Source organism: Procambarus clarkii, chromosome 87, assembly GCF_040958095.1.
Source record: "Procambarus clarkii isolate CNS0578487 chromosome 87, FALCON_Pclarkii_2.0, whole genome shotgun sequence".
Lineage (NCBI taxonomy): Eukaryota > Metazoa > Arthropoda > Malacostraca > Decapoda > Cambaridae > Procambarus > Procambarus clarkii.
Genome location: NC_091236.1, coordinates 4551155 through 4577609, shown reverse-complemented (window position 1 = coordinate 4577609; position 26455 = coordinate 4551155). Strand labels below are relative to the sequence as shown.

The 26455-nt window shown below is 38.9% G+C and overlaps 2 protein-coding genes across 9 annotated transcripts; both read right to left on the bottom strand.

Annotated features, from left to right (window-relative positions):
- Nucleotides 1-202: 202 nt before the first annotated feature.
- LOC123747091 (RING finger protein 141-like) lies at nucleotides 203-13459 on the bottom strand. 2 transcript variants are annotated; one of them, XM_045729115.2, is made up of 6 exons: nucleotides 13320-13459; nucleotides 12860-13015; nucleotides 12420-12591; nucleotides 11484-11562; nucleotides 7531-7840; nucleotides 203-991 (listed from the first exon to the last, which is right to left on the bottom strand). In XM_045729115.2, exons 2-6 carry the CDS (start codon nucleotides 13009-13011, stop codon nucleotides 832-834), a joined length of 873 nt encoding a protein of 290 aa, XP_045585071.1. In that variant the 5' UTR covers nucleotides 13012-13015; nucleotides 13320-13459; the 3' UTR covers nucleotides 203-831. The 2 variants fall into 2 exon arrangements, with proteins under 2 accessions (XP_045585071.1, XP_045585072.1); XM_045729116.2 differs by having other exon boundaries at nucleotides 7591-7840.
- Nucleotides 13460-13757: 298 nt separating this feature from the next.
- LOC123747092 (GSK3B-interacting protein-like) lies at nucleotides 13758-24575 on the bottom strand. 7 transcript variants are annotated; one of them, XM_069317306.1, is made up of 4 exons: nucleotides 24255-24317; nucleotides 22747-22833; nucleotides 14621-14832; nucleotides 13758-13917 (listed from the first exon to the last, which is right to left on the bottom strand). In XM_069317306.1, the coding sequence occupies exons 2-4, from the start codon at nucleotides 22810-22812 to the stop codon at nucleotides 13758-13760; spliced, it is 438 nt and encodes a 145-aa protein (XP_069173407.1). In that variant the 5' UTR covers nucleotides 22813-22833; nucleotides 24255-24317. The 7 variants fall into 7 exon arrangements, with proteins under 7 accessions (XP_069173407.1, XP_045585079.2, XP_045585077.2 ...); XM_045729123.2 differs by lacking the exons at nucleotides 22747-22833; nucleotides 24255-24317 and adding an exon at nucleotides 24445-24575; XM_045729121.2 differs by lacking the exons at nucleotides 22747-22833; nucleotides 24255-24317 and adding an exon at nucleotides 24404-24567 and having other exon boundaries at nucleotides 14621-14891.
- Nucleotides 24576-26455: the final 1880 nt, after the last annotated feature.

The window sequence follows — 26455 nt, the reverse complement described above, 5'->3', positions numbered from 1 at the left end:
CCATTGCTCCTCATGCCTCTCTGAGGGGGGCCAGGTTCCAGCTCTTGGTCCCCGGTAGGCCTAGAACTCCATTCACTTTGATGCCAGAGTCTAATACATTCGTATCAGCCCAGATAGCTCTGGGGAGTCGAAGGGGCTCCCCCCAGAAATGATGGTCAAATTTGAAAAAATAAAATTGATTCAAAAGTAAAATGGCAATAAATGTTGTTATTCCTTTAATATCATTTGCTTCCATGATACAAGTCACTTACAAGTATGAATACATTTCCACACATTCACATTACTGGCCCTTTACATACTGGAGCCTACATATTACTTGTTCCTTATATCTTAAGAGCAATTTCATGAATATTTTAAATTTGTATGTACTATACCTTGCTAAATAAAAATTTATATATTAATAAAATATCCAAGTAATTAATAGCTATGAATGAGGGAGTTGGGCAGTCTGCCCTTGCCAAGAGGGGTATAGCTACATAGTAAGTACTGTTACATATAAATTTTTGCTTCAAATTAAAATTTTTATTGTCTTTAAAAGGTTACATGTGTTGGTAAAATTACGTCTAATACTGTCAACTAGGTTTAGTTGCCTAACTTATATTATAACAAATAGTTAAGGTTATCAAAAGATAACACATCTTTAAATAGTATGCAGATAAACTGTTGTAACATAAAATTATTATATTATTTACATAGAAAATTCAGTACAGTATATTGATAGTACAGATAAAAAGTGAATATATTTCTATATACCTGTACTTTGCATAAACCATTCTACCATAACTCTGAGAAATGGTTCTTTCTAAATTGGTAGAGAGTTAAGGGTTGTCTTCACGTTGGACTCTGAGATTCACTCCCAGCTAAGCCAATTAATGCTCTACGAATTTCCTCATTCACCTGATCATTATCTGGAACTTCTGAGAGCACCCAGGTGTCATCGGTGCTTTTAAGAGATTCTCTGCATACTGGGCAAGTTTTGTCTACCACAGACCTGGAATGCAACCAAATGAAATATTTAAGACAATTGCAATCACCATCACATTACAGGTCAATATCAGTATTAATACAAGGGAATATATATAAATTGATTGAGAAACCATAGAAGGGTACAATTTCAGTCATTTATACTTATCAGCAGTCATAGATAGGTTTTAAAGCACTTTAATTAAAGGCTCAGAAACTGCAGATAAGAACAATGATTTAACATGTAAACATATTTATGTACTCACATAAGGACAAATTACCAAAGTATCATGCTATTAGTCTTCAAAATATACATACATACATTACAAGCAACAACATTTATGCAAATAACCAATTGCACCAAAATGTATATATTCGATTAAATAGCATAAAGAACACATTTCATGCAAACCATTAACAATGGCAGCAAAGTTGCAGGAAATCATGCACAATGTGTCTGGCAAATTAATATGACAATTTAGACGAGTAGGTGACATACAATACTGTACTATAAGTTTGATATGTATGTCATTTTTATTATAATTCACCGTTACAGATGAATGGTTTATGCTGTACGAACAAATTCAAGCATGGCATTGCAAATCTTAATAAGTTTTATCATTAATTTGTTAAAAGTTTGATTAAACATCAATTTCATTTAAAGGAACTATTAATAGAAGGTGCCAAGCTGGGAAGACTATGTAGCAGTTGCATTTACAAATACAGTAATCCAAAACTAGGCATGTTTTGTTCACTGACGATCAAGGCAGGTACAACCACAAATATGTGCAGGGGTCATTTTCTGTAAAACAAGTAATGCAAGTGTCGTACAAATTAATCCCAAATATAAAAAAATTAGCATTGAAAGTGGCGAAATGCCAGAATCTGGGTGAGCCCCGGACGCCCCCTGAAGCTATACACCAAGACAGTTCCCATGTACCAGGTCACATCAGCCGTTGAGTTCTTTCTGCCTACTGGGAACCTGGCCAAACATGCACCCCTGGCCAAACCAAGGCCCAATAACCAAAGGACCCCTCCAGAAACCAACTTACTTTTTTTTTCACCAGAAAAGAAGGAGCTGGTTGCAAGCAGACAAAACGCCCACCAGGGCCAAAACAACAGAAACACGTCTCCGAAGGAGAGCACGAAGCTCTCGTACCCAACAACCGGAGAAAAGAAACACCAAAATCAATACCTAGGAGAAAGAATCATGGACTGAAGGAGACAACATAAAATGAGAAGAGGAAAGGCGAGAACAGTCCAAAAACCATGCAGGCTCAGGCGGTGCACCAGCAGATCAGAGATGAAACAAACTGTGACAGGCTGCAAAAGGACACTGAGGAAGTATCAGCACCGAACACAAGCTGCAGCGCCTCTACCAGTGTTGCATGATACAAGGCGACAATATTTAGCATGAGATGCTGATCAAGAAAAGGCCAAGAAAGGAGAGCACTACACATAGAAACCAACAAACAATGATGAAAGGAGAGGAACTGGCAAAAGGAGCCATGAAAGGTCATATTGTTGCCTAGAAGAGGAATGAAGGTGGGACACCAACTAAGAACCCACCAGCTTGCCATAAAGATGGTGATAACGATATACTGGATACAAGAAGTCGAAATGTGAAGAGTTGAGGAGAAGGTTGAACCAGTGAAATATGTTACTGAGCCGACCCTCTGATTGAGGTGGAGCCATGAAAAATGCCTGCATTTGGACATTGAACAAGCAGCACTTGAAACTAAGGCTGGGTCAGCCACCAAAGAGCCAAAAGAACCACTCTTCCTGGTAGGATTCCAATCAGCCTAGGACCCAGAGCAACAGCTGGACCGGGAGAAAGAAGTACAGGAACCCCCCATCTTGACCAGTTTAGCCTCATGATGGAAAAATGGAGCCACGTACAAAAGAAGGCAATGATTCCAAGCTAAGAGGTCCACCTTCGGGCATCTGTTTGCCTTACAAAGCCAAAGGAAGTGGCATCAACAGTCCACACCGTGGAGATGGGAAGGAACTGGGACAGACCATGCGTGAGAATGTTGGACAATCAATGAATGTGAACAGCAAGGAGAGCCAAACCCCAAGAACCCAGCAGAAAAGTTACTCGAAGCATCCAGCTCCAGAGGACAAGAGACCGAAGCATGGGGGGATCACTTAGAAGCATGGGGACCACCACAACTGATGGTGAGTTAGGAGCACTAGAGTGGCATTAAGGATACTACATCAATAAGAGAATTGACCTGTGAGGAGTGTCAGTGGTGGAAATCCAGGCTGTCTGGTGATGGGTGTTGATACTAATGGGTTTGAGCTAGTTTTGAGTGTTTCGGTAGTTTCTTTTGAATTGTTTGGGGAGTTGTTTGATATTTTCAAAGCTCGATTTTCTCCAACTCTTGCAGTGGTCTGTTATGATTCTCTGGCTTTCTGAATTTCTTCCTGATGGGGTGGCAGAATGTCAACTGGTCTCTATGCCAATGTGAGAAGGACCAGGTTCTGGATCTGGTCCCCAGTAGGATCAGATCCAGATACTGTGGTTTCCCTCCTCAAACACAACTCCCACAACTGATGTGACCTAGTAGATAGTTACAATCTCAGTGAGATGACTTCAGGAAGCCATGAGGGGGCTTCCCCAGAAAATATGGCTACATTTCCGAGACCTCCCAATTTCTCAACACCACTTTTTTTTAACCTAAAATGCATATAATGATGATGCAAAACATTACAGGACTCTACAAAACCTAAGTATTTCACACTCACCACTTCTGTAGACAATGTTGGCTTATGTAATACGAGGAAGGGTTAGTGGCACCCACACGAGGAAAATACCAAGCATGAAATGCATGAACAAGGTCGGTTCATGTCCAGCTGGGCAACAATAATTTTATAGCCAATACATTATTTGGCAAGACGAATAATGGTTATAAAAATGAATAATTGTTTACCATTTTTAATACAAATTTTAAATATTTTTGTATTCTGTTTTAGAATTTGACATTGGAAATATTAGTGAGAGGTTAGTCCATGCTAATTCATCCATTAGTGATGAAGTCCATGCTACGTTTTCAGCATGAATATTTAAGCTTTGAATATGTCTAAGGCTTTTTGAGGATAGCGCCTTCAATTGTTCTCCGAATCATCCCCTATATTGCCAACCCGGCCCTCAAGATGCACCACAGTGAGGACTGCTTCGTCACCATGACAAGCACCTTCACTGATCACTTTGAAAGGGAACGTTAGGGACGACGGTGAAAAAACCTCTACCCAACAGAGACTTTGCATGCGATATAAAGCAGAAAAAAACAAATCTCAATGCCCCCAACAAGTAAAACCTTGAAATCACAAATAAAAGTAATTATTGCTCTGAGACTACTAAATTACCACTAGTTAGTCACTCACCCACAAAGTTATGCCAGCTCTTTGGAGACTGATACAATGAAGTTTTCCAAATTGGTTTTGTTTGATACTTTGCATCTGCAGAGGGGGAGGGTTATTGTTTTAGTGTACACTTAATATACATGATTATTTTAACTGTTTGCATTTCTCAGGCCTCTGCTTTCAGTTTCGACTTTCTCAGAAAACCCTTTTCTGGTGATAACTGTCAAAGGCTGGTGGTTTTCAGCTTTCTTTCATGGCACTGCTAGGTATGGTTTCCCTCCTCAGAATTCTCAGGTTTAGGCCTTGAGGTTGGCCACTTTCCTGTGGAGAGCCCCTTCGGTTCCCTGGAGCTATACCGGGCTGATGTGTATATATATTATACCGTGGCAACAGTCAATCGATGGAGTTCTAACCTACCAGGGACCATGAACCAGACCCTGGCCCCCGAAATCGGCTCACGAAAGTGATGTGCTGTCCTGTTTTCTGTTTGGGTCCTCCAGCTTAGTCTGTTAAATTAGGAGAGGACACTTTCAATTAATGCTTTTCATGACATTTTGAAACTTTAGGATAATTTCCTGCCCTCCTAACCTACCAGAGGACCTTTAACTTACTGTTTTGGGAAAAAAATCCGAAATTTATTTTAAATTTTTTCATTTTCGAATAAATCCAAAATTTATTTCCATTTTTTTAATTTTCAAATTACGTCAGTTTTAAGCCATACATGCAAACGGCTAAATTCAGAAGTAATTTGTAAGAGGACAAGTTGCATCATCATAGGTGCTCTCCTTTGGTATTCTCTTGCTGGGCTAAGTATAGCAACTTTTTGTTTGATTTTGGAAATATGCTGTTCTTGCTGGACCTCGTCGCTGCAGACGAGGCTTGGTTAGAACTAGCCGAGCCCACACCACTTGCAACTAATCTCCTTTCTTGGGTCTTGCCGAGCTGAGGGATTAGTTTCTGTGGTTAGTTGCTTCATAGCTAACCTTTGTTTCTGAGGGCTGGTGCCCAATGAAAACAATACCTGCCAATATAACAGTGACCATGGGTGATCAAGGTGTAGCTTATTATGCCCTGCCTATTAACCCTTCTGTATCCAATGCTTATTTGAACTTCTCTGATTGTTTAATTCTTTATCATATTTTATCTTGAACTTATGGATGGCAATGGCTTCCAAAACTTTTGCTTTCAGTTGTAGACCACCAGTTTAGGGGGGGGGGGGTTTAAGAGTATTTTCTTAAATATCTTCAACTCCTTTACATTTCCAGCTTCTACCTGTGTCCTCTCGTCTTATTTTTTCTCAATTTAAAGGCAGTCTTTGTCTACCTTGTCTACTCTCTCAGAATTTTGTACGTAAATTGTTAATCATTAAAAAGTGGGGAACTCTCCACATTAAAGTGAGCATCTATAATATATCTATAATAACTCTTATTTAGACAAGTTAAATTGTTAAGCAATAATATTAATAATCTAATTGGTATAAATTATCAATCCTGATAGTTATTAAGTAATAATATTTGCTTGCAAATATATCTTGCTTGAATAATATAGCTAGTTAAGTTATATTTACTAGATAAAATGCCAGTTATTGGCTGTCACAGTTTAAGAGCTAGGCCAGAGTGTGTACAGTGTTCACATCTTTGTGAAGCTACACCACAACCAGTATTCAAACAGTTATTATGCTGTATTTTTTCATTGTTTAATCCATCGTATAAAATACAATGCTAATGTTTCTAAATACCAACAGGTACATTTTGCTTCTATCAATATCCTGGTGTCATTAAGTAACAGCACCTGACTACAGCCCATTACATTTGACAGGACAAGACGAAAATTGGCTGGACTTTCCCTCAGCTAAGGATTTTTTTTATTTATTGTGCATGCTTATTTTAAATTAGCATTTAAATATTTTAGTCCTAATACAATTTTCTATCCCAGGTATTTATCCCACAATAATAATGTAAAAATCTATTTGGGGCCGCTCGGCCGACCTTGGGTCCTCCTCATGTGTATATAAACTCTCAACACACAATCTTTGTGGTTTAATATGGTGCACAAATAATATAGTTACATATAACGTGTGTGTATATAGTGTAACAACAGCAAAAACACTCTTTGATCTAAGAATATACATGTCACTATATATGAACACCATATTTTTGTGAGCATAGCCATCGTCCACATATGATTATATAAATTTCCCAAATTACACACTTTTGAATTTTTTTTTTTTTTTTTTGCTGTAATAAAAAAGAAACCCCATTGAAAGACATTGAAATAATTATGAAAAATTATATTTGAAGCAAGTGCCACCCCATGGGGGTCACTGGGGGCTAGCGTCTCAGAGTACTTACTCAACTCAGCGTCCATAAATTGCTAAACTTCTCTGCTCCATCACGGCTAAAGTATGTGACATACAATATTTTTGTTTAGTTCCTGTGATCATTTTAATAATATACAAGAAAATAATTTTGTTGAAATAAATTTTTTCCTGCGCACCACGGAAGTGTCATTATAATGCAGCGCAGTCGTTGATGCACCTTACCTTTGGTAAAGTATATTATCCAACAGACAGCCACACAGACGACAGATATAAACATAGTGATAGATGTAATTATACACACACTTTCAGACAAACAAACAGTGAGGCAAAGACAGAGGTGCAGATATACTGAATAAACAAAAGGCAGTCAATGTCTTACACTGTAGGCAGCCTACTCAGGTCACTGAGAGGGAAGAAATAAAAATGTTTATTTGTTGGCATCTGGGAATATTTTCATTTTGATGCAATGAATATGAGATTAAACAGTAGGTATTGATAAAATCATGTTCACCATCCTTATCACTGTTACAACAACCTAATGAAGCCCTAATACCTGTATGTTGCTTGCAGGTAACAGACAAAATCAGGAATGCTAACTTCAAAGGGACTGTACTTGTAAATAATGTCGACGATTTTGAGGATTAATGTCCCTGCAGCCCGGTATCTGACCAGGCTTGTGAAACTAGTTGAATATTCTTTATTGTTATTAAGTTAGGAGAGAACTTACAGTTCTCATTCATTGGAAAGAGAATAATATCAATTACCCTCCTTTCCTGCTGTGAAGCAGCATACAATGTGTAAAAATACATCCCCAAGACATTTCTCATGCCCTTTAACAGTGTAGCATGCAAAGCAAAGCAACACCACATTCTGTTGCTTACATTGAATATACAACATTGGAGGAAGTACATTCTTGGGATGAGGGTCTAGTGTATTCCCACCATTGCTCTATGCAGGGAAGACAGTAAGCATGGGCACATGGAAGGATCACATCTGGCCGCCGCTCCAGACAGATGACACACTCGTCCAGGCTGGTCGCACATGTCCCAGCAGCAGCAGTGCTCTCTATCCTGTTTTGGTTTAGGGGGCCAGTAGATGGTGTTGCAACGTCCTGCATACTCCCCAAAACCATTGATGCTGCCATGGTAGGGGGAACAGGCATGTTGCTCCTTCGTTCCCCGGAACTTTCATCTGTCAAAAGTAATTAAAACATTCTTATATTGGGTAAACAAAAAAGCAGCATGAAAATTTTGAATAGCTGAAAGTAGTACTTGAACTATACAAATTAATAAAAAAAAATTAACTAAGTATAAATAGATTCTAATATGTTTTTATTTTATAGGATTCAGTTCTACATGGTAAAATAATAGTAAACATGGTAAAATAATAACATGGTAAATATTTGATTCTCTATGGTAAAATTTGATTCTACATTATCAACATATTTTGAACTACCTAAATATTACACAAATCAAATGAAAAGTGTACACTAATAATACTCAAAGCTTAACTTATAAATAATTATTAGCTAAATTTTTCAATCTTATAACTTAAAACAAATAATATTTTGAACATTCTTAAAAACATAAATGCCCCTCCCCTGCCTTATCTGTACATATACAGTATTTTAAAACATGAACATATAGTACATAACACTCACCATCATGTAATTTAACATGCGTATGTACAAAAAAAAAAGACTTAACAATTTCAGGTCAAGCAGGGTGCCTACCCCATTCCCACACCCAAGATGAGATGCCTACATTGTTCAACAGCCGACTACTGAATGTCACAGCTCACCCTCTTGAGTTATTGCCCCCAACCCAGCCTAACATTTTTGTGCACTCACCAGCCATTGAAGATCTTTCCTACATAGTTTTATTTTTATGAAAATATTTAACATCCTGCTACCCTGGCTCCAAATAGCAGCAAACCAATGAGGAAATAAGTTGTGTACATTTTATGAGTCAACTCTGCATCCCTTAGGAGTGTCAAGTGTGCTGATAACAAAGTCACCACAACCACTATTTATGATACTTTGAAGGCAAAGGACAAGGTCTTTACCTGTTATGCTACAAGCGTTAATAATGCAATTAGAGCAGTACAGGCAAACTTAAGACAGAAATCAGTGGCAGGTGGCTGATCCACGATAAGAGTGCAGTTCTTCTACTTATTTTTAATTGTCTGCATTTGTGAACAGAATTATTATACTACTTATTTCTATTGGGCTGCTTGCTTACTTCTCTATTTTCCAGGTAGATTCTTCCTTTTGGCTAGTCCCATTCTGAAGGGTGGCATTCGTAGTGTTCATCTACCCTCGCGCACAAACTCATTATTCTAGTTATTTTCCTAACCAATCTTGTTAATAAACTCTTTTCCTCTACCTGAATCTTTTCTCCTTCTCTGACCTCATCTTGTTTACAGTATTTCCCTTCTCCTTTTCCCATCTCTCTTAATCTCCTCTTTCTTTCTTCCTTCCTTACTTGTATCTGAATCAATGTAAACCCATCTGTATCTCCCTCTGTCTCTAAGCTTTTTTTTCCCTCTATGCCAATGTGTGGGTCACTGGAAGACTCTTTTGGAAGGTAACCCTTATTGGTCTCTGTTGGATCTCCCTATTATACTAAAGTTTTTAACTTTACAGGTTGTGCCACTTCCCTACCTTTGCCAAGAATTTCTTTCAATTCCTCTCAATTTCCATCTCGCTTCTCCTGCCATGTGCCCCCCCCCCCCCCACCATCCTCTCTGGTTCTGTCAGGTTGCTTACAATCACTGATCATTCCTTTACCATTTTCTTGAATGGTGCCTGTTTTGTTTTGACAGTATTCAATCACTGTTGCTATTATTATCTACCTTACTGCCTATCCTCTGGCTACTTTTGCACAAATTCATGCTGGTTCTTGATACCCTTGTTCTTGCACAACCTCCAGTTTTTGTTCTGCCATTTCCTTTAACACATCCTTTGTTTTTCCCTTTCTTTACTTCCTTCTTAACCCTTTCATTAAGCATGTTGATGCTCCCTTTCTAATATGGGACCATTTTCTTCAATTCCTCTCCTTCAGCCATGTTGTCTGCTCAAAGTGTGTTACTTGTACTCTGTCCCTATGGTCATTTTTTAATTCAAATATCTCAAATATCTCCTTTCTCTTTCCCTGATTTATAATTTCCATAATTGCCTTAGTGAGTGTTACTGTCTTCATCATTCCTATCTCCACCTCCTTACCCCATTGTAGCTCATCTATCTTCTTAGTTTCCTAATTGGTACCACTGAGGGGGCCCCAGTAAAGTGGCATCTCATTTTATAAAATGCTCTAATTTATTATTTATAAAAAAATATATTGTTTCCATATTATTATTTTATAAAATATGGGCAAAAATACATTCTATTACTTGCTGCAAGAAAACTAACTAAAATTTTATGATTAAATGCATAAATTCCACAAAAACACAGATTCTACACTAATATGGAACAGGACTAAAGAATATACAGTGGAACCTCGATTAACGAGTGGCTCTATTAACGAGTTTTTCCAGTAACGAGCAAGCCACTCGCAGCAAATTTGTCTCTATTGACAAGCTCACCTCTATTAACGAGCAAAACCACATGGCGTTTCCTAGCATCTCGCGGGTTCTCGCAAATTCTCGGACGCCTCCGACGCCAGTGTTGTTGTTGTATCGCACACGACAAGCATCCCTCTGGATTTATTTGAGCTTTTCTTTGGGTTTTTAGTGGTTTTGCGACTACAATTTGTAACACATGATGTCTCCAAAGAAGCTGCTTGCTAAAGATAGTGTTGTCAAGAGGAAGAAACACACAATTACTGTGGATTTGAAGAAGGAAATTATAGCAAAGCATGAGTGTGGTGTCTGTGTGACTGATCTCACAAGGGAGTATGGCAGGTCTCATCAACAATTTACACCATTAGTAAGGGAATGAGGAGGTAAGGGAGGATGCTGCCTCTTCCACTGAATTCAGGGAAGTGTTTGGAATGTTTGAAAAGGTGAACGCATTCTTGGAAAAGCTGCCCTGATAAAGCAGTGACAACCCGGTGTGTGAAAATGGTTAATTAATTTATCACTTTGTGATAACACTTTATGAAAGTGTTATCACTTTCGCAGGTATATGTCGCTTGAACGTGACACTTTTTTCTCTTGAATGCACCCAAACACCGCGCTCAAGTGTCATTTGAGCAAATATTTCTATAAAATCCAATTCTTATCCGATCGTCTTGGGATTGTATACATGTTTGCCATGAAATTTCCGTTTTCTTTAATAACCACATTGCCTATTTGAGAAAACGGCATTGTATTGTAGCTTCGTGGTAAGACTATTATATTGTTGACACGAGTGTAATCGACGTAGTTTTTTATTTGGTGCTGGTCTAACGCATCCTTGTGTGACATTTGAAATGAAATTTGGGTGAAATTCCCAAGAAGAGAGAGTCCGCCTGACTCAGAGGTGGATTCTCCTTCCACACCATAACCCCTCTCCTCCTTCCCACCTCCCCATCGTCTCCCTCCAGCCAGTAACTACTCTTCATAAGGTAAAATAAATATTAAAGCACTACAACAAAATATTTATATTTACATGTGCAGTATTATATTTACATAAAAAAAAGTCATACAAGTATGGATGTTTTTGGGAGTGGAACGGATTAAATTTATTTCCTTTATTTTAAATGGGGAAATTTGTTTCTTAAGACGAGTTTTCCAGGTAACGAGCTCGGTGCCAGAACGGATTAAACTCGTTAATAGAGGTTCCACTGTAGTCTAAATTTTGGAGTTGCACTTTCAATATGACAGAACATTAAACAATAATGAAACATTTTCCTACCTGCAGCATCAACACCAAATATGCCATCAATGGTTCCAAGTGAACCACCTGTACACTCGTAGGTTATTCTTCGAAACACCTGCAAATAAAGACAGATGTTCAACATGCTTCAAATTCCTAATACTAATACATAGAAGGAATTTGAATTCCTTCAAATTCAAATACAGAGTACAGTATGCAGGCGATGAGTCACAATAACGTGGCTAAAGTATGTTGACCAGACCACACTAGAAGGTGAAAGGACGACGACGTTTTGGTCTATCCTGGACCATTCTCAAGTCGATTGGGTCCAGGATGAACTTGAGAATGGTCCAGGACGGACCGAAACGTCGTCGTCCCTTCAATTCTAGTGTGTGGTGTGATCTGGTCAACACAGAGTACAGTACAACAAATATGTATTTGTTGTACTGTACAAAGGTTGTTCCAACCAACTACCACTCTGTTTGCAAAAGAAGACTTTCTAATATTCTTTCAGCACCTTTGTTTCCTTAGCTTGAATTTGTATCTTGTTCGTGAAGTTGCTGGTTTCAGGAATTCCTCTTAGTCAACTTGGTCGATTCCTGTTAGTATTTTGTAAGTGGTTATCATATCTCCTCTTTTTCTTCTATCTTCTAGTTTTGGCATGTTTAACGCCTCTAGTCGCTCCTCGTAACTCTTCTTTTCAGTTCCGGAAGCCATTTTGTAGCATGCCGTTGCACCTTACAATATTGCACCACCATACAATGTTGCACCAGTACAATATTCATCTTGTATGAAGTACGAACTAAATTCTAATTTTAAAAAACTATTCTTTATAGAATCCTTAAAATTACACTGCATTTTCAATTGCTTATTTTTAGGGTTAAATATATCCTTACTTTTTTTCTCTTTGTAAATCATGAAATAATTTAAATCACACAATTTTGTTAGGGAGTGAATAAGAATTTCATACTGTACCTGCAAAAACTGTCGTATGTTTAGTAGACGATACGACTGCACCTTGTTTGTTGTCGTGTTAAGTTTGACGCATGCAATGCGCACAGTCGCTTTCCAAAATATGGTGGAGTCTGTTCCTTTCTTGACAGCAAAAACTAATACGTGACCTTCACTGTCTTTGTACTCTCGGCAACTGTAAGGTAAACACCACGAATTATATTATCTAGAAACCTACAGAACTGAATGCTCGAGGGATACTAATATAAATTTTTATATATTTTTTGTACAGTAATTAGTTTGAAACTTGCATACATTATCTACTAGTAGTCTACTTATTACCCACCAGTAAAGTCTGTTTCCAAACCTTGGAAGTAGACTTCCAAACCCTTCAAACCCTCTTGACCCCTTCAACAACAATAATGGGAGACAGGTGTCTAAATTGAGTCATGCACCTTCCTTACATGTGATTGAGTTGAGTGATGTAACAGAGGAAGAGGTCATAGGTGAGGGTAGTTGTGGTGGCAATGTCGTAGTCTGCCCCGGCATGTTTCATCAGCTGGTTGTGGAGAGATTCCAGGTTCTCCCGCAGTGTGTTACTGTTACCTTGACCCATCTTGCTGCAATGATAACATGTGTGCATCATGAACTAACTTAAAGCTTATTTATATCTTTAGGATTGATAGGAATATCAAATTATGCATTAGTATTCAAACATGGCTATACAGTACCATACTAACAATGTGTTTACAATGACAAAGTTCTTTTAGGAATTGTGTTAAGTACATAAAGAGTGACTGGAATAATAGTTGACTTATTTTTGTATTTGGCTTTAGCAAACAACCAATTTATACAAATTTAATGAAAAATAAAGTAAAGTGGTTCAATACATAAGAAGAGCAAACACTACTACCCTATACATACACTAGAGGTAAGAGACGTAGCTTGTTCGTTGTCGACACTCCTTTATGGTCACATTGTAAGCTTTTGTACCATCTGTTCCTTAAGTTGTACGTCTCTCGTCACTTGTGTGTGGTCTTGCAATGGTGCATAATTAACTCCTCGTTGCACTAATAATAATCTTCTAGGCTAGGATATTACCATTTATATTTTTTCTCAAAAAGTTTAAATGTATTCAATCAGATACTGTATTACATCTATTACATTAGGTGTCTTACTGTTTATATATCTTAGTGCACTATAAATGTACAGTAACTTTCAAACACTAATACCAATAAAACAAAATTTTCTACTTCATCGTATTACTAATTCTAACACAGCTACACATACTACAGTATATACAGAAGTTCTTAGCACGAAGTAAACTTCACCCCTATGCCTTCGATTCCAAACTAGGAACTCTTATTGGTCAAGTTCCCCTGCTAGAGCCATCAACTTTGCAGCTAAGGCGGAACTGAAGCTCACACGATACAAGGGGCTAATGCTGTCCAGCAAGGCATAAGGAGTTTCAAAGTGCTTTTCTGAAGACTGAGAGTTGTCGTCGTATTTAGCTCCAACAATCCTAGAGGAAAATGCAGAGTTATCATTCTTTGTCGTAAAAACCATGTATGAAATTACTATTACAGCAAAACAATATTATTCTATAACATTAAAGTTGTACATAATTTCTAATTGAGTAGAATAAAATATTATTCTGATCTCTCTCAGAAGTATAAACTCGGATCATGGAGTTTCATATTGCTCATGATTTACATCATGAAAACCGTGAGGGTCACAGAAGTACAGTAGAGTTCGTTCTTGATGCACAATCGAGAATTCCGGGTTCGAATCCGGGGAAGGACAGAAATAGTTGGGCACATTTCCTTTCACCTAATGCCTCTATTTACCTAGCAGTACGTAGGTACTCAGGAGTTAGTCAGCTTGTTGTGGGGGCTGCATCCTGGGAAGGGTCAGTAATTTGACTCTGGGTGGTGGGGGGAGGGAAGGGGACCTCAATAAAAGCCTAATGTGTATGAATACACCCTGGCTGCCTGTCCCCCAACACAGTGAACTATTATTATTATTATTATTATATCTTCATTATTTTTATGGAAGCAATCATCTACAAACAATAATATTTCATTCATTCGACCAGTTTTCTACTCATCATTTTGTCTATTATTTTATACTGAAATTCAAGATTTTTCACAATTTCTAGTACTTAAATTTATTTATATAGACAAGGCTACTGTAAGGAGCAAGTACAGTACAGGTATATAACACACCTAAATCCTGAAGCAGTCAGCTCAATGCAGTAGGTGTTTTCTTCCTTGGTTGTAAGGTTGAAAAAGATTGTGGTGTTTGAGGAGGGAAGGGAAGATACTTGAATCTGAGAAACACAGTCCTTCACATCCTGGATGACGGCAGCGGCCTCCACGTGCCACTCCTCTTCGTCATGCAAACGCTCCTCTTGGTCCTCCATGCTCCAATACTCATGCTAGTGTTGTATCAATGCATCATTTTAATTAATACTCGTAACATACAAGAAGAGAACGCCTGAAAATAACAAGCAAATGGTAAAAATGGTACAAGGAAGCATACAGTACCACAGATAGAGCATAAAAATCACTAACATCCCAAATTATAATTTTAGGTTTGGTTTGGTTTTCATCGATGGTGCATGAGGAACACAAATCTGGCACATCAGCGATTCAAAATATTTTTGTCATGTTTGTGATTCCATTTGCATTACACCCTTACAAAGAAATCCAAGAGCCTTAGATCCACATATCTTACCCCTGACAACCACACTCAACAATTGAACATTCAGTCTGAGTTAAGAAGTGCACAAAATAATTACTTGGTAAATCATTAGGGCCACTATACAGTATTTAGCTGTAAAGTGATCTACAGAGTATCACTTGCTAGGTAGACTAAATTATAACACCCCCCCCCCATAAAAAACACAAAACAAACATATAGTTATCCCCAACTACTGTGTATAATTGTATAGTGTAGTGAACCATTTCACAACAGAATATCAACAAGATAGTTGTTCATTGAACAATCAGTTATATTCCTGGTCAGATCACCAAGTGATATGACCAGGAATATATAGAGACAGGTCCTTTTGTCCGGTTGGGCCAAAAATGGTTGGGCACATTTCCTTTCACCTAATGCCTCTATTCACCTAGCAGTAATCCTGGTCAGGTCACAAAGTGATCTGACCAGGAATCACTTCCTGAAAATCACTTCCTGAAAAGTGGGGAAAATTGAGAGGCTACACTGACTCCATAGTGGGGTGACTCAACGTAGTCAAGGTTACCAATACTCACATTGGACCAAGCTGAAGTATCATTATGCAGCAACTTGTGACCACCACCTGTGTTGACACTAATACCTTCCCTTATTGACTCAATTACTCGCCATTCCAGCCTTGGCAAATCTTGTCAAGTTACCAGCCGCCACTGGTTCTATTTCGTCGTCTTACCACGACAACTAATGACACAGGTGCGACACTATGGTGTTCCTCATGAACTCCAGTAAGGGACTTTAAAAGTCCTCAGACCCACTCTCTCTTTGATGATACACATGTCAGTATGATATTATGGTGCTGTAACAGAGGTGAAGTAAGGAAAGAAGCATTTACAGTAGAAGCATTTTACTAACACATTTGCCATGGCTGCTTTGTCATCTTAGGTTTAGTTTTAGTTCTTTTTGTTGTGGGGGACTCTCGTATCTTCATCCCAACCTTTCATTCTAAGTCAAGAGTAAGATTCTGGATTTTAGGAGAGGCCGTAACTTAGTTTGGGTCAGATTACTGCATTCTTCAGAGTATTATTTTCTGCATTGTGTGACTTCTCAATATGGGTATCTTCTGGCATCTAGATGCATTACTGTTTTTCCTGCTTAGCTAAGCTTCATACCATATTTTATGCTTCTAAAGCCAAAATTATACAGACTTAGTACATATATATTTAACTAGGTAGGCGTAAAGCTGCTGCTATGTTACCTAAGGTATATTATATGAGAAAATTATATGAGTAGATTGGATACTTGTCTATTGTTGCTAGTGCTAGTAGGACCTCAGAAGACAGTGGAGAAGAAAGAGTTGTGTCGACCACCAAACAGAAAAGAAGAATTAAGAAGGTTGAAAGTGGCATCGTATACAGTGTACAAGAAGGTAACACAAGTGCTTTATACGTTGAAGAAAAGTGCAAATATCACTGCTCTTTATGCTAACTTTAGAATGACAAGACCAAAGGCATTAGAAAGGTATTCATAAATAGTCACACATCTTTATGTGAGGCAACAAAGAAGCCTAAGCCAAGATTGCTCCCTAAAAACAAGAAAATTTAATGAGCAAATGAACACTACTGAGCCATGTTGTGTTCTTATTCTGATTAGTGGTTTAGGTGTTCTAGGAATCACAATTGTACAGTATTACAGGTGTATTGTATCAAAACTTACAAAAATGGTGAATAAATTCTATATAGAGGGCTACACTGTACTGTAATATGTACAGTAGTACACCTGTTGCACATAAACCTGTTCCTGGCACAGCCTCAAAGGAAGTATCTTTCAATCAAATGATTGCTGCAATTCTATTTGAGCTAAATATAACATAACATTCAGGCATGGATTCAAACATGAGGTAACTACCAAATCATCATGTGAGGCTAACTACAGGATCCTTGTACAAGCTAACCTCATCTGTGTAGTAAGCAATTACAAAACATTAGAAGGATTTGTTTATAGGTCTTGGTCAACTTCATACATCTATATTTACATCACTAGTATAAAAACTGGCCAATAATAACAATAATCACCATACAACATTAACCACAGAGGCCCAGGTGATCAACAAATGATGATGACCGCACTTCTGAGAGTTAAAACTGTAGAAGACATGATTCATCAAATCAAAATGAAGTACAATATGTAATGTCACTACAAACTAAAACTACTGAGATCTTGACAGGGACACAAACATCAACTTTGAAGAGTATTTCAATTTATAAATGTTTTGTACTAACAATGGGAAGGCCAATTATACAAGCGTACTATTTTTGGGTTAATCCACTTTGGTTTGTATAATTGGAATGAATGTAATTCATGAATATCCAACCAAATAAGGGACAGATGCCTGTCTAAATCAGAATACAGTCATGATCCCAGAAACAGAACTTTGCTCTTCCTGGAAACCTAACCCATGAAAAAATAAATGATGGCTATCTGAATTTCCAAGTAATGCACAATTAAATACAAAATTTAAACTTTACTGTTTCAAGAACAACCGATATAAGCAGGCAGGCAGCAAGCGGTGAATTCAGTACAGTGCTGACAAAATGTAAACATTCTGAACAAAAATACCACCTGTCCTACTTGTTCGATAATGTAGATTAGATAGGGCATTAACACGTCCCGTAGTCTTCCCACACCAAGTGAAGTGGCAACTCTACTCTCTGACTCATTTACACTTATATTTTATTACACCAACTCTTACCCATGGGCCTTCACCACACTGCTAAGTCCTGCAATTGGTGTTTATTTTTAATGTTTAAACATTAATGTTTAATATCTAAAATTAGTATACAGTAATTCTGTCAAATAGTAAGAAGTTGAATGGTTTCACATGACAAGATTAAGCTTCAAGTGTTCTGCTACATAACCCAGCAACTAGATAGAGTACTTTGTTTTTATCAGTCGGTCTAAGGTGAGGGCGGGCAATGGGCAGGGGTGTGGGGTGGGCTGGGCAGAGGGGGTGGACTGGGCAGAGGGGTTGGGGAAGGCTGGGAAGGGCTTACAGGAGGTTGGGGTGGACTGGGCTGGATGAGGTGGGAGGGGCTTGGCAGGAGGGTGGGCTGGGCTGTGCTGGGAAGGGCAGGAGGATGGGGTGGACTGGGCTGGACAGGGCAGGAGGGTGGGGTGGGGTGGATTGGACTGAACAGGAGAGTGGGGTGAGCCTGGATGGACAGGAGGGTGGGGTGGGCTTAGCAGAAGGGTTGGATGGACATGGCAGGAGGGTCGGGTGGGTTGGGCACGAGGGTGGGCTGGGCTGGGCACGAGGAAGTGGGGAGGGGAGGTATATGATATATAAGGTTCTGAATGATTCCTCGTACAAATTTTTAAGGGTTATTCTTATGTTGCCCAACCTAGCAGATGGCACTGATAATATCCTTTTGATGTGGGGTTCAGGAGACTGGTTCAGTGTGATATCTTCACACTCCTGATCTTTACACCCCTGATCTTCATCTCTACTAGATTCTTAAAGGATTTCACCTCCCATTTGATATTTTGTGGCACCTCCTGCTCCCTACCTCCCTAGTTGCATTACTTTGTAGTTACCAGAGTGAAACTCTAGTTGCTATATTTTTTAGACCATTCTTTCAGTTTGTCCAGGTCATCTTATAGCCTCTTGTTACATTACTCTGTGTTAATCCTCCTCAACAGCAAACATTGAGAGAAATGAGTATTCCTTCTGGAATATCATCTACATATATTAGAAACAGGATAGATCCTAGCACTGAACCTGGTGAGACTGCATGTTCACTGCAGACATCTTGCTTCTTAGGTGTCACCCCCTCACAGTAACCATGCTTGATATCTGCTTGATGGGGTTCTGGGAGTTCTTCTACTCCCCAAGCCTGGCCCAAGGCCAGGTTTGACTTTGAGAGCTTGGTCCAACAGGCTCTTGCTTGGAGCGTCCCGCAGGCCAACATGTTGCAACCCGTTCTCGCAAATTTAATAAGTCAATATTGACTTATTAAATATGTGCATAGGTGACATACTTAACACTTTCGCGCTATCTGGACGCGCCGGCGTGTTCGGTTTCGTCTAACGTAAACGCATAGTGGACATAAAGTTATGTCTACTTTTAAAATATTTGTATAAAATTCAACTTTTATCCGATTTACTTTGGGTTTGTTTCAAACTGCGCGCTATAAGGCTCTCTTTCTCACCACTAGGCTGCATGGTACAATAAGTTCATGAAAGGTGTGGATAACTTCGATCAAATGGTATTTTGTCCCAAACGGGTTGCAGGTGGGTGACTTTAGCCGTTTATACTGGTAATTCTTCTCCCATATCATGTATTATATGCATATGTCTGTTTAGGGAATTTTATTCCGATCAATATACAACCAAAAATAACTGTGTGCAACAAGTATAAACTTGACAAACATAACAAAAGTAAAAATATTTCGTGTGTGTTTGACGCTCACTGATATGTTCCAGCGTTGTTTTATATTTGTCGCTATTCTAACTTACGCTTTGTTGATATTTTTTACCTATGGGCACATAGAACATTCTATTGCGAACACATTGACATAAAAATGAATGACGTACATAGAAAATTAATGTCATGAGAGTGAAATAAGTATAAACTTTCAAAGCGCCGTGCGTCGTCCCGTCACCGATATCGGGTAACAATTTCACCACTTTCCACACTCTTGCGGGCGGGCTGCATCATTGTTCTACGCTTATATTCATATCACCGTGTTGGGAATTTCATTGCGAGTCCATTGATACCAAAATTAACGCTGTAGAACAAGTGTGGAGGTGATTACAATCCCAAGAGTAAAAACATTTTGTTGCTGATGGGCGCTCACGGCGAGTCATCTACGTAGTTATTTATTTGGTGCTGGTATCCCTATATGTTTCGTGACTTATTTTACTGATGTTCTTCTAGAGAATTTTATTGCGAACACGTTGGTACCAAAATGAAATACGTAGCATGAGAACTAAGGTCAAAAGAGTAAAAAGAGTATACACATTTTTGTTTTTACGCTTAAGCGATAAAAACGCAGCGCGCACATTCGGTTGGCTGAGTGACCTTTGTGGAGAGCGCGAAAGTGTTAACATAATAGATACCCTTAAAATGATTCATAGAAAACACCGACCTTACCTAACCTTGTTAGTATCTTAAGATAAGCATCTTATAGCTTCGTAATTACAATTATTACCTAACCTATAATAGGCATAGGTTAAGTAATAATTGTAATTACGAAGCAATAAGATGCTTATCTTAAGATACTAACAAGGTTAGGTAAGGTCGGTGTTTTCTATGAATCTTTTTAAGGGTATCTATTATGTTTAGTATATCACCTATGCACGTAGTTAATAAGTCAATATTGACTTTACGAATTTGCGAGAACGGGTTAACATATTCACCACAGCCCTGTTGGTCTGTTGTCCTCTGTTGCTTAGGTCCTCCCTTATCCTCTGGAGCATCTTCTCTGTTACCCCCTGCCTGCTTTTGCACTAGTCTCTTATGGGGTACTGTGTCAAAGGCTTAGTGACAATAAAAAAATATGCAGACTCCCCACTCTTCTCTGTCTTTTCTCATTTTTGTTGCTTGGTCAAAGACCACATTACTGTATTATTGTATTAGATGTCTCATATTAGACCTGAGAGGCAATGCATGGAGGCCTGGAAAACACCAGGCATAGCAATGTGAGTACCGAATGTTAACAATGTCATAATTCAACCCATCCTCCTGTTTAGATAGTACTTTTTTGCAACTATGTGCACCATAGTGCATATATTGGCATAAAAGGCAATTAGAATTTAGTACTACTGTATTCACTTTATTTACTCCCCAAAAAATAAAGCTAAAAAACAAATAAATATTCCTAGGCCTAGTATAGCACATATATATACTATATTAGGGCCTCAGAAAGTGTGTATTAGACCTAGAAAGGTTAGGCTATCTTAGTTTAGGTTGTCTTTGCAACAAATACAAAACCTTTTCCAGTTTGTCCAAATTCAATAGCAATGATTCCTACTTTCTGGCTGTCCATTATGTCATACTGTATACATTTCATCATACATGATACATACATGACACTCGGGAATCTGTACACCAGTTAATTGAGTGTTGAGAGGCAGGACCAAAGAGTCGAAGCTCAACCCCTGCAAGTACAACTAGGCAAGTACAACTAGGCAAGTACACGCATGGCAGCTCCCATAGAAATACAGCATGCAAAAAAAGCACTTTTATATGGCTAAGCGATATGCTTAACTGGCAAATGAGGACTACCTCAAGTAATAAGGTTAGAATTGTACCAAGACACTACAGTACTACAGGATTGTACTAATATGAGCATTATATTTGTATTGTATAAGATTTCATTTGTATTGTATAAGATTTCATTCACTTAAGGGACTATGTCAGACCAAAAAGCCGTATTGACAACATTACACGTGTACCAGTAAACGACTTCATGGGAGCAAGTGTGGCGGACAAAACAGCTGTAGTATAAATTAACATCATTATACTGAACACGTGTGCTTTATATATACACACACTAATTTAAATAATAAAAATATACACACCACTTGTACATGTATTCACTTCCTTCTCAAAATATGCATAATTCATTTTTTATAATTATGTGGAATTTCCAGAGATAATAAATAACCACTGGAGGTAAGCACACTAATGACTAAACAAGCCAAAATGTAATACTTGATAACTAAAATTTAATAATAGTATTCAGACTATACTCCCACATAAAAATTGCACAGTACCTTATTCAGTAGTGAGGTAAGGAGCCACAACATACAATTCTTGCAAGAACACAATCAGAATGGGAAATAACATCTACCATCAGAGGCCCCAATAACAATAGGGATCTCCCTAGTACCACTATACGTAAGTCTTGAATGTTTCAAGCATATATATAGTCTCCAGATACCAGACACTTGCAATTTTAAAAGTAAAAATTAATTCTGACAAAGCAATAAATTATTCCAACAAGGAAAACCCCAGCATTGAGTGTAATGAAAAACCTCTTCTGGGTGAGCCCCGGTGGCTCTCTGAGCTATTTCGCTGAGATGGCTCCTACCAATTGGGTCACATCAGCTGTGAAATTCTGTTTAGCCTACTGGGGATAAGTGTCACAACCTGGCCCCCTCTTATATGCAAAGAAAACCAGTGACACTCTGCCACTCCACCAGGAAAGCATCCAGAAAGTCAATGAACCAATACAAAACACTGCTGTGTTCAGAGATGTCGAACCCTCAAGACTATCAAAAATAATGTAAACTATCTCTCAAAACAAGCCTCAGCTCATTAACACTGTCCCCCACTACCACCACCAGTGGTGAATGGGCCCAGAGCGCCCTGTGTCCACTTGTCTATTTCTGAAGCAGTTTTGGAACAAATGAACCCCCCCCCCCCCAACCGATGACTTGGATGGAAGGGACGGAATCAGGAAGCCCTCGGTTCACCCAAAATGAGGCATTTCACTACTGTACACTCAATACTGTTTTTCTGGGGAAAGCCCCTTGTGGCTCCCTGAAGCTAACTGTCCACAGAGAAGAAGACAGAGGGACTTACAGGGAGAAGGATACACCACAGGCAGTCAGAACAAAGACGAGAGACCAGGACAAGAGAGAGAGAACTCACTGCAGCACATGTCCGAGACAGGCAAGAATGGTGTCCGAGATACCCAAAATTCTGAATGTAACTCATTTTGTACGCATGTACTTTTACCTGAATAAACATTATTATTACAGTATTATTATTATTCTGAATAGATGATAACTCTTAATACTACTGCTTTCAATCCTCTGAATGTCCCTGAATGTACTAAAAATATAAAATACTTCCCTAGGTGCTTCTCATACAATACCAGTTATGTCATCTTTTTTGTGTACAAAATATCCAAACAACAGTGTCCCCTGAGGCAGCAGCTAAATATTACAGTGCTTTAGTAGCCTGTATCCAATATATACATAATTCTTATGTTGGGTAATGATTACAAGTATTATTATTATTCAATTATACTAGACAGCCAAACATACTATACCCTTACAAACCAAAAATAAACTGAAGACATTTGTTTATTATAAATCATGGTCAACTTTTACATTGATGCCAACTTCGGTTGCCGAATAAATGCATTACTACAGTCAAGTTAACGAACTATTGGCTATCATTTAGTTTTACTATTACTCTACTGTATTAGAGTTAAACTACAGTACTAAAAATACAGTAATATCATACAGTACAGTATTAAGATCAACAATTAAAAAAAAAAAAAGAGGAATGACTTTGCTGTTAAAAATATGTTAGTCAAAAGTTACCTGCCTTGTAACATTAAGAATCTAATAGAATGAAGTGTCAAGAAGAGGTTTGGGCAAGTGGACCTACAACAAAAATCTGTCAGGTAGAGACAATGACACTGTTCCTTAGTGCTGTGACAGTGGACGGTTTCCTCCACGACAATGGTGTTATTTGTCCATTGTTGTGACAGTGGACATGCTTCACCTGTGGGGTCGTGTTATCTGGTCAGTGTGATGACAGTGGACATGCTTCACCTGTGGGGTCGTGTTATCTGGTCAGTGTGATGACAGTGGACATGCTTCACCTGTGGGGTCGTGTTATCTGGTCAGTGTGATGACAGTGGACATGCTTCACCTGTGGGGTTGTGTTATCTGGTCAGTGTGATGACAGTGGACATGCTTCACCTGTGGGGTTGTGTTATCTGGTCAGTGTGATGACAGTGGACATGCTTCACCTGTGGGGTCGTGTTATCTGGTCAGTGTGATGACAGTGGACATGCTTCACCTGTGGGGTTGTGTTATCTGGTCAGTGTGATGACAGTGGACATGCTTCACCTGTGGGGTCGTGTTATCTGGTCAGTGTGATGACAGTGGACATGCTTCACCTGTGGGGTCGTGTTATCTGGTCAGTGTGATGACGGTGGACATGCTCCACCTGTGGGGTCGTGTTATCTGGTCAGTGTGATGACGGTGGACATGCTTCACCTGTGGGGTCGTGTTATCTGGTCAGTGTGATGACGGTGGACATGCTCCACCTGTGGGGTTGTGTTATCTGGTCAGTATGATGACAGTGGACATGCTTCACCTCTGTATAATAATAATAATAATTGTTCAGGTCAAAGTACATACATTCAAAATGAGTTACAAAGAGGGTGTTGGAGTTGTAGATAAGAGTTAGTAGAGTAGTGGGCCTAGAGGGAGCACTACGCACAGCGTGTGTGGGGGGCCGTGGTGGTGGTGGGGGGCCGCCGCCCCCATGTTAAGGGAACAGTACTCACATGCTCTAGAGTTAGTGCGGCTCACAAGGCTCACAACGTACTACCAGTGGGCGTGGCAGAGGTACTGTGAGGGTAGTGGTGGTGGTGGTGGTGTGGGGCCGCTGTGTTGATACTGTGGCAGGCTGGGGCAGGGCCACTGAGCTATCACGCCTACACTAACACGCCTCCACTGAAGACATCTCCCCGCCATCTTGGAACACCCTATTTTCGCCTCTTATTTATTTATTTATTTATTTATGCATATACAAGAATGTACATAAGGAATGTGAGGATACAATTATGGTAATTACAGTCTTGTAAAGCCACTAGCACGCGCAGCGTGCTAGTGTAAAGCCTCTTTAGCCCAAGCCCAGCGTGTAAAGCCTCTAGCAGATTCAGATTCAGATTCAGATTCAGATGTTTATTCAGGTAAGGTATATACATACAAGTGATGTTACATTAATGGATTGATATATAGATAGAGCTAGTACATACAATGCCTAAAGCCACTATTACGCAATGCGTTTCGGGCAAGAAAAACATTAATATCTAGAACTTAATACTAATTGAGCATAAAGAATAAAAGATGTTGAGAACAAATACAAATAAAGATAAAAAAAAGGGGGAACATGACTGAAAAAGCAGCACAAATACAATAGGTTGACAAACAGTGTTGATTAAAAAAAAGAAAAAAAAAGAAAATAACAGACATGGGTTGACAATAGAGGAGTGAGGTAGATTACAGGGAATTTATTAGGTAGTGTTTAGTTTTTATCTTAAACTGGTTGAGAGAGGTACAGTCTTTAACATGGTTGGGAAGGTCATTCCACATTCTGGGCCCCTTGATTTGCAGAGCATTTCTAGTTTGATTAAGACGTACTCTAGGAATATCAAAACTGTATTTATTTCTGGTGTGGTGCTCATGGGTTCTGTTACAACCTTCTATGAAGCTTTTAAGATCAGGATTGGCATTATAGTTTAGCGTTTTATATATGTATAATACACATGAGAGAATGTGCAGTGACTTAATATCTAACATATTAAGAGATTTGAGTAGGGGTACCGAGTGATGTCTGGGGCCAGAGTTGGATATTGTCCTAATAGCAGCTTTGTGTTGGGTAATTAGAGGACGTAAGTGATTTTGGGTAGTAGAACCCCAAGCACAAATACCATAGTTGAGATAAGGATATATAAGGGAGTAATAGAGAGTCACCAGAGCAGGGCGTGGTACATAATATCTGATCTTAGAAAGAATGCCCACAGTTTTTGAAACTTTTTTTGATATATTTAGCATATTTAGCAAATATTTATTTACCTGAATTTACCCGAGAGCCATTAACACTAGTGGCCTCGACGAGGACAGGAAGCCGGCGACTTGTCGAAGATCCCCTCCCCCCCCCATTTGCCTTGATGATCTTTTTCAGCTGTAAACGTTAACAGTTTTGGCATTTACGGCTTGGGCGGGTAGGCGGTTCCCTGCGTGAGCCGCGTCACTCACACTACTAGGAAGTGTTAGTGTGTCGAGACGCGAACTTTATAATAATAAATAAATAAATGTTTATTTAGGTAAGGTACATACATACAAGAGATTTTACAAAGATTGATGGATTTATAGATAGAGCTAGTACATACAATGCCTTATGTCATGAGTACGAAGGATACTATGAGAGTTTTTGAGTTCATATATGAAAGGAAGGCAGAGCACAGTGGTACTAGTTGGAAACAGGTTTAGGACAAAAGACATTTCGTTTAGCTCGAGGATAGGCACACTTGATAAAATGTTAGTGATAATTAAGGCGAGAGAAAGATTAGTAAATAAGGGGAATTCCAGAATCAAAAAAACTGTGGATCACTGATGCGTAGAGCGTGGAGGAAGAGAGACGAGGACACTTGTCTTAACAGATGGAGGATTGTAGGAAAAGAAGTGAATATACATGCCACTATGCATGGGTTTGTGGTCGAGAAAGAGAACCCGGACACAGCTGTGAAAATGAACGCCAAGAAAAAGAAGGATTTTTATTGTTGCCGCCTGAGGCGGTTGGTTTATTGTGCACCTCATACACATCCTGTGAG

Coding starts and splice junctions, on each gene's coding strand:
- LOC123747091 (XM_045729115.2), bottom strand. CDS start 13,011: ATGGGTCAAGGTAACAGTAACACACTGCGGGAGAACCTGGAATCTCTC. Junction 11,563..12,419: donor ACATACGACAGTTTTTGCAG/GTACAGTATGAA, acceptor CTTTATTTGCAG/GTGTTTCGAAGAATAACCTA. Junction 992..7,530: donor TCCAATGTTGTATATTCAAT/GTAAGCAACAGA, acceptor GTTGCATTCCAG/GTCTGTGGTAGACAAAACTT.
- LOC123747092 (XM_069317306.1), bottom strand. CDS start 22,812: ATGAGTTACATTCAGAATTTTGGGTATCTCGGACACCATTCTTGCCTG. Junction 14,833..22,746: donor TGTCTCGGACATGTGCTGCA/GTGAGTTCTCTC, acceptor ATACAACACTAG/CATGAGTATTGGAGCATGGA. Junction 13,918..14,620: donor CTGACTGCTTCAGGATTTAG/GTGTGTTATATA, acceptor ATTTTCCTCTAG/GATTGTTGGAGCTAAATACG.